Below are 8,562 nucleotides of genomic sequence, written 5' to 3' on the forward strand. Positions count from 1 at the left end.
GACTTCAAAATTATAAAATATTTATTTAATCATTTCTGATTAACTAAATCAAAATACGAATTACTTTGTACTAGGTATATTTATTTTTCACTTTTTAGTTTCCTTTTTGAAGTCGGTTTTTTTTTGTTAAAAATTATTTTATTATATAATCAAGTCAGCAGACAAGTATACAGCTCACCTGATGGTAAGCAATTACCGTAGCTTATAGACGTCTGCAACACCGGCATTGCAAGCGCGTTTCCGACCCTATCCCAAATTCCCCCCAGGATCTCTGGTCACCTAACAGGAACACAACACTGCTTGAAAGCAGTATTATTTAGCTGTGATTTTCTGCAAAATCGAGGTACTACCAAAGTCGGGCTGCTCCATATTTGGAGCAGGAAATTTCCTGCTGTTCCCTACAGCAGTCTTAGAATAGCCAGTCAGGTAATTTTGGTTTTAATTACTCTCTTGTAATTTATATTCCGATGATACATATTTTGTAGTAACAGATAGTGTTCTAAAGCTAGTGTTTTATAAGAAAAATCAATAACATTTATTAAAATTAGAAAATAATACACTCAGATTGTATAGATAACACTTTATTTATACATTTATTATAAATCTAACTTAAGCTCATTAAAATATACATATATACAAGTCAGTGCTTGGTATATCTCGATATACCAAGCGAACAATGACAAAAAATTTCATGCAAAAGGCGGTTCTCCACTATAAAAGAATATATTACTAACCAGCTTCTGTATTTTCTAGTGAGATTTTCGAGTTACTTACAGTAAGTTTAAAATATCTGAAATGTGGACCAAAGGAGAGGCTGAAAGACTTTCTTGCTGTAATTTGCTCACCACTTAAACTTTAAACGGTTCAATTTTATAATATTGTTCACTGTATTTTTCATACTGGCAACAAATTATTGGCTGACTTCGAAGAAAGCAGGATGTTCTCAAGTCGACAGTATTTTTTATGTTTTATCACATTACTTATTCCTGGGTGTACCTTTAAGCCGATGCTTGTCATATGGTTCTATTCTAATTTGATTGTGATCTGAATGAGAATTTTTCATGTTATTACTTCACTTCTTATTTTATTTCCTGTCGAAATAAATTAAAGTCGGTTACTTTTCATTTACTTGCAAATAATTATTATCATTATTATCGTAGAAATATTAAATGGATTTGATTTGATATTGACCAAGGATCACAACTTGGCAATATGATGCAGCCTGTGATATTTCACTTCATAGACCTCTTTCTCAACGTAGGAAAGAGATCAACAAGAATGTTGGTAATACTTACTCTAATAGCTAATCTTCAATTTTCTTGGTCTCTTTTTCACCATCACCTGTGTTCCATGGTTGAATTTCAGTTGACATGAACAAGATGAAGATTATGTTACCGATAAATGTAAAACCAGCCAAAATTAACATTACGACTCGCCATTGATACTGATTTGTCTGAAATTCAAAGTTGTGTTTATAGAATGTTTATTTCTCATTAAAAACATACAGTCACTTACATGAGAAATTATTAACAGTAAATCAGACCGAAGACGGGCAGCAGCGTCTCTGGTGCGACAAAGTCAGCTCTGGGGTTACCAACCCGCCTGCCCAGCGTGGTGACTATGGGTAACACAAATGAGTGCACGCCATCTTTGGCGCGAACTTGTGGAGGCCTATGTTCAGCAGTGGACTGCAATAGGCTGTAGTGATGAATTTGGGTAAAATACAAAAAGTGTCCAGCAGTTTACAGATACTTTGCGATTTGTTTTATTTATAATATTGTACTTACAACTGAATTCCCATCACTAAACATTTTACATACTAAATTAGACTGTTCTTCAATATATATCCTTTATCTATTTTACAATAAATGTTGCCGATGATTGCGCACAGAGCACGCGGCAGGTAAAGTACTGTCACAGCCACCTGTCGTACACCGATCGGTCGGTCGAGGGTTACAAAACTTTTAAAACAGTGTTATTTAGCTGTGATCTTCTATATGATGTGAATTTATATTTTGAGGAGGAAATTTCCTGCTGTGCCCTACCTCAGTTAGCCCATACTACAAGGACTAACAACCAGACCGAAAATAATTATTTGTATAAAGACTAAGATCCATATATCTGTTAGAATATGCATTATCTTCTCAGGGTAATTTATTTAATTTTAGATATCCATCAATTTTATTTAATAAGGTATGCGAGAAATTCCTGAATTCAGCTTCAGAAGCTCGTGACAGTGACGAATTGAATCCGTATTATATAAATATGATTCGTCGAAACATTATTTACTTACAATATTGAAGACTTAAATCAACTTACCACATCTGTTACGACATTAGATATTATTACAGGCAAGATGACACCTAAAACGTCTGTTATTCCATTGCCTGTTGCCATCAGCGCACCGCAGAAGTTTGGCGACAGGTCCATGTAATTTACCTGAAAGTTAAATAATATTTAAATTTCTATTTGAGAAATAATCGTGTTTGCTCGCAAACGAAAAAAAAAACTGACTTCAACTACATTGACAACGTAGGTAGTCAAAAAATAATCAAATATATAGGAATTATCAAAGATTACTAATAAAGTACTCATCAGAACCAGATCAAATTTAAATGACATCAACACATAAAAAACAGTTGCTTTGGATTGAAATAAGAATCATTAAAATCCTTACGATACACCTAGTTACAAGTCATCAGGTACAATACAACGCAGGTTTACAAAAAATTGTCAACTCAATACGCATTACTAGATATTGGTCAAAAAGTGCTTGTTTGATGTCGATTAAATTTAATATGACCACATGACAAACACCTTTCGATTAAAAAGAATCATCGAAATCGGTTCATCAAGTAAAAACTTCTGAGGTAACATACATAAAAAATAGTCGAATTGAGAACCTCCTTATTTTTTAAGTCGGTTAAAACGCAACATAAGGTCTTAAACTAAGAATACTCTAAACTTTGTCTGATACTTTAAGAAACATGTTTATTTTTTCAAAAACCTACGAAAGAACACAGTAACAAAAAGGTAACTAAATACTTTCAAATATATTTAAAATAAATGTATAATGTATTTTTTCTTTTGAAACAGTGAAATATTATAAACAATAATACTCATATTTAAAGTATGGAGTACTTAAAATAACAAGCCAGAAGGGATAATAAAGCAGATAATAACTAAGTTGCTGTACTCACCATCCAGCCTGTATGCATTGCAGTATTTGCTGTCGAAAATAAGATAAAGCAGATGACAGCAAAAAGAGTATTCTTTGTAAATGCAACTGCGATCAAGCATGATCCTGGTATGAAACATGCTAAAAAAGAAATATATGATTTATTATTGTATCACAATCTGTGCTAACAATGTGTGAAGAGAAAATAAAGCAGAAGAAGAATCTACTTGGAAGTTGTAGTCGTAGAAACTAATGATCTGCATTTTTAATTTTCTTCTGTAAATGTGAGCCGGCTTATCGTAACCTAACCTTTTCAAGACCATATGCCAGTACTCACGGTAAATGAAAGGTCGGGTAATATGGTAACTTGTTCGACATCTGCTCAGAGCAATTTTGTTGCTTCAAAAATTTTCTTATAAATATTTATTTCTAATCGAGATGTTCATCGTAATGGGGTTCCCCATCATCCCCAAAACAGGAAATTTTCTGATTTACCGCACTCCGACTGGGGTGATACCTTGACCTTATAGAAGATCCCAGATAAATAATACTGGTTTCAAGCAGTGTTGTGTTCCTGTTGGTGAGTAATTTGACCAGAGCTCCTGGAAGGAATTGGAGTAAACGGTAATCGCTTTCCCTCAGGTGAGCAATACGCTTGTTTGTCGACCTAATTATATTTAAAAAAAAGCGCGTGCGTTCAAATTACACATGTCAGAAGTGAAACTTCTATGAAAAACTAATTTTTAAGTCTCGTTTATATTTATACAAATCTAAAGCTTGAGATTTCCGTTCCAGCGCCATCTAGTTAGTTTGCATTGTAATACTATCGATATTAATGTAACAACGTTTGTAGTTTCTATAGTACACGCTAGATGGCTCTACCTACCGAAACCAACATTAACTGTTGTTAAAAAAAAAAGTTGCCGTTTCATCAAAACGTTGCACTTTTCATCCATACAAAATTTACTCTCACACGCCTAAAGAAATATCACTTAAAAAAAACCTTAAGCTTTTATAATACTTTGTTTCTTCTGATGCGTAACTTATATCTATACGATTAAAAATTAATCACTAAAATGTATGTAAGCGCAAACTTCTGAACGATTGCATCAAATTAAACAATTGTATGTCTTTGTTATTCGTTATTATCCTAACAAGATTGACACGAACATTTTAAAAAATCGATGTATTTTCAAAAACTAGTCATACGAAGTTATTTGTGTTAGCTGATTCTAATATAGAGGTATCACTTATGATGGTGGTCAGTGATTATTATTTCTTGTGTAAATCAAGAGCCTACTACAATAGATTTTGGCAGATTCGAACGGGTACCTAATTTTCCAGATACATTCATAAAAATTACCGATTGAGTTGAATGTTATCCTTGCAGCTTTGATACTGATAATTTTTCTATTTGTAAGGAAGTCAGACAAATTTCCGAAGACTAGCGCCGAGATGCACGTACCCAAATATGGTATTGATGTGAGAATACCGCTCTGTAAGCAAATATAAGAAGTAAACTAACATACTAGCAGAAAAGTTTACAAAAATCCAATAAATTATACTTGAAAAGCTTAGTAGTATTTTACATAGAAACAATTGGTATGTTACGAGAGGTACCGTATTTTTTTTGCAAAACTTTCTTTTCTGAGTCGTTAGTGTGATGATCATTTACAGTTATTTTCAATAAGATTTTACTTCCTAATTGATTTATAGCGATAGGTAGGATGAATAAGCCTTTATAATATAATGATAAACATTTAAGTATTTATAAATATCAAAATATAGGAACAAAGAAAAAACTTGTTGCTAGTTAATATTTAGTGCGGAACTGAGTAAACCGCATTAAACATAATAAATTATATTTCGTAGTACCCGCACTAGTCGGTCCTTACATATGTTTTATTTATTTATTTTGTTTTATTAGGAAAGCATACAGTGACACATTTTAACAATTGCTTTAAAAAAAAAGTAAATATCTAAGCATCATTTAGTTGCTTTCGAAAGAAAAAATCTATTATTTTGCATATAGCATATAATAAATCGTTACAGAATAGAAAATATGGATGTTTGACGCGAACTTGCGGAGGCCTATGTCCAGCAGTGGGCTGAGATAGGCATAATTAGGTGAAGTGAGGTATTAACTATGTACACGTATTAAGTTAGTTTGAACAATGATAACAAAAACTTACGTCCATGACATTGATGTTCAGTACACCGTACATGTATGTGGGTACTTGCATGAAGAAAAACAAAAATGCGACTGAGTTTCCTATATGCGTTATCATAGTTGCCCACACAGGTACAGAAGTTAGCACTTTCTTCCATGGAACTTTGGCTTTCTGAAATAAAATGTAATTGTATGATAACAACACCATTGTTTCTTTAAATTTTTGCTTTGTGTAATGCAAAACACATTAATAACAAAATAGCAGAATAATTTTTATTTGATACGAAATAATGGTAATAAAATTCTTTTATATAAAAACAATAATACAATATTGTATAACTAGCAATATCCGTGCGAATAATTCGCACTAAATAAGTAAAAAATTTACCGACAGTCAATCATGTTGACGTTGTTTCAAAATTAAAGCCGTCATGTCATATACTCGTATATAATTTTAATAATTAATTTGCAAAAAAATAGCAATAATTTTTTTTTTGTTTTGTATGCCCGTAAAGCAAGCAATTATCTATAAAATGGTATATCATTTATGTAAAATAATCGTGAGGCTTTTTCTAAAAAGGGAGGCAAACATTTGAACCTTAGCGTATTAATATTGTGTAATTTTGACACCATCAAGAAGTAATAGACCAAGCTATGTTTACCTATTTTTTAAATGAATTTTCTGTTTTAACTTCGAGGAATTTATTAAGTGTTTTAATTATTGAAATCTCAAAATCCTTTATTTATTTATTTTTGCAACAGTTGTTAACACTTTTAACAACTTCAATGAATACCGATTGACGTTGATTGAAGTGATGTTAACGTGCTCTTTGGAGGTGTTGATTTTGTGTCCACACATTATTCAAGAAACAAATAAATAAATAATACGTGAATATTAAAAATATTTTACTGACCGTTTCCACCCGTTCCACAACTTGTCCTATTATGAAATTTTTTTCAGCTTCCGTTATAGATTTATGATCTTTGGGGGTACGTGAACCAAATACAGTAATCAAGATAAACCCGACGATACACGCTAATCCAATCACCCAGAATGTTGACGGCCATTGTAACTCACTGTCCGCCAAGATACCAGCTATTTGGAACGCCAACATGCTTCCAATACCAGACCCTGCAAATAGATAACCATTGATAAGTACATCAATAAAAAATTAGCAAAAAAAAAACAAAAAAAACCAACGTCAATTACATCGACAAGTTATACAAAAAAAGTATCAGCTTTTGAATAAAACAAGATACATTAAAATCGGTATATTCAGTGAAAAGTTATGAGGCATAATACAACATAGGTCGACGACAAAATAGTCAAGTAAATATGCCTTATTACATATAACTCAATTATAATAATTTAAAACCACATGACACGCACCACCGTTCGCTCAAAAAAAAAAAAACATCGAAATCTATCCATACTTTTTTTTTAATACAAATTCGTTGTAAGTACAGTGTAAAACAAACCGTAATGTATCTGTGAACAGCTGACGATTTTTGTATTTTTACCTACGTAATATATTGATAGTTTCTCATGTAAGTGAATGTGTGTCTTCAATGAGAAAATAAATATTCTTTAAACCCATACTTTAAGTTTTTAACCGACTTAAAAAAAGGAGGATTATGTTTTTATATGTGTTACATCGTAACTTTTTCTGGATGGACTACGTTATTCAGATAGACGTCAAAATCCGTATTTCATTCGACATTTTATCGTTATCGGTACATAAAATTTAAATAATCTTTACTACTATGTTTTACTATGTTTATATAAAGCTACCACCGATTCAGAACGTGAATTCTGCACAGAGCCGGCAAAAACCTAATAATTAAACTAGTAATTGCTTACCATCAGGTACGTTTGTTTATTGACTTAGTTGTATAAAACAAATCCACGTCACGGTCGCTTAGACCGAATATAAAACCATCATATCAAAAATTCCGGTCTAGCGGTTACATCGTTCCATAGCTTAATTGGCTAAAACACCGACACGGTAAGTCGGACATGCAGGTTCGATGCTCGCTGGAACGGTCGATTTTTGATATGATATTAAAAATTGTTTAGAATTTCCTAATGTGTGGGTAACACAAAAATAAATTATACGAATATAAAATAGCATGGTGTCGTCTCCTGTTAAAGAATTTATAGTAATGTGAAACTTTGAATAGTTACGAGTGCTGTGAAGGACTCACTTTAGACGGTGCCACGCACAGTGGGCTGAAATTCACGTTCCATAGACATTCAAATTTATTTTTTCAAGTGAAGCTTTTTTTGCTTGAATTGAGAATAACTGCTCTATGCCTTATATAATGAACTTTCAAGCTTATAATCGTAAACGGCGCACTTAGAATTAAAAAAAAATCTATGGAGTCCACATAATAAATGATGATATCTCCATAATCGCACAATTGCGCCTAATATCCTCTTACGTTATTAAAATATAAATTATTTTTGATTTTTTGACATACTTCATGCTGCGGTCAAACGTGCGTTTTTTTTAAATCTTTAAAAAATTTACCAATTTTGTTTTCTTTATTTTTTGCTTTTTAACTAATATCAAGATTTACATAGGTGTATATATACTTAACATTTACTCAAATTAGTTGTGCGCTATATTAGAAAGTGAAATTCATTGAAAACCATAAAAAAAGTTTAATTGTTACAATAAAAATATAATATGATAAAATTAAATAAGGCTATGAATATATTATTTTTATTATTGCCTTTTCTGTATCACTATCTTCAGAGCCGAACTCAAAGTCAGAGTTTATTGCAGCAATATCCCTAAACTCGAATTCAGAGGTGTTTGAAGATTCCACAGATCCAATGTGTCAGCAAATACATTTTTCTTTTTCTTTGCATTTATTCGTCGGGTCTTACTGCTGAAATGAGTGGATCTGACGAATTATCATCATTTCATAATTTCAGCCTAATACAGTCCACCGCTGGACATAGGCATCACAAGTTCACGCCAAAAATGGCCGAGTTTGTCCATAGTCAACACGCTGGGCAGGCACCGTCTATACTGAGTCCTTCACAGCACTCGTAACTATTCAAAGTTTTACAGTACTGTGAATTCTTTGGCAGGAGCGTGACGTGGATTTTTGATATGATATTAAAAATTGTTTAGAATTTCCTAATATGTGGGTAACACAAAAATAAATCATATGTATAAAACAAAATAAACTTTACATAATCATT

At 32.1% G+C, this 8,562-nt stretch overlaps 1 protein-coding gene across 2 annotated transcripts; it reads right to left on the reverse strand.

Moving 5' to 3' along the window:
• Positions 1-582: 582 nt before the first annotated feature.
• LOC123656414 (uncharacterized transporter slc-17.2-like) lies at positions 583-3,290 on the reverse strand. 2 transcript variants are annotated; one of them, XM_045592104.1, is made up of 4 exons: positions 3,201-3,290; positions 2,320-2,439; positions 1,296-1,453; positions 583-790 (listed from the first exon to the last, which is right to left on the reverse strand). In XM_045592104.1, the coding sequence occupies exons 1-3, from the start codon at positions 3,216-3,218 to the stop codon at positions 1,304-1,306; spliced, it is 288 nt and encodes a 95-aa protein (XP_045448060.1). In that variant the 5' UTR covers positions 3,219-3,290; the 3' UTR covers positions 583-790; positions 1,296-1,303. The 2 variants fall into 2 exon arrangements, with proteins under 2 accessions (XP_045448060.1, XP_045448059.1); XM_045592103.1 differs by having other exon boundaries at positions 583-1,091.
• Positions 3,291-8,562: the final 5,272 nt, after the last annotated feature.

Source organism: Melitaea cinxia, chromosome 9 (assembly GCF_905220565.1).
Source record: "Melitaea cinxia chromosome 9, ilMelCinx1.1, whole genome shotgun sequence".
NCBI classification, from domain to species: Eukaryota; Metazoa; Arthropoda; class Insecta; order Lepidoptera; family Nymphalidae; genus Melitaea; species Melitaea cinxia.

Coding starts and splice junctions, on each gene's coding strand:
- LOC123656414 (XM_045592104.1), bottom strand. Junction 1,454..2,319: donor CTAATGTCGTAACAGATGTG/GTAAGTTGATTT, acceptor TTTGAATTTCAG/ACAAATCAGTATCAATGGCG.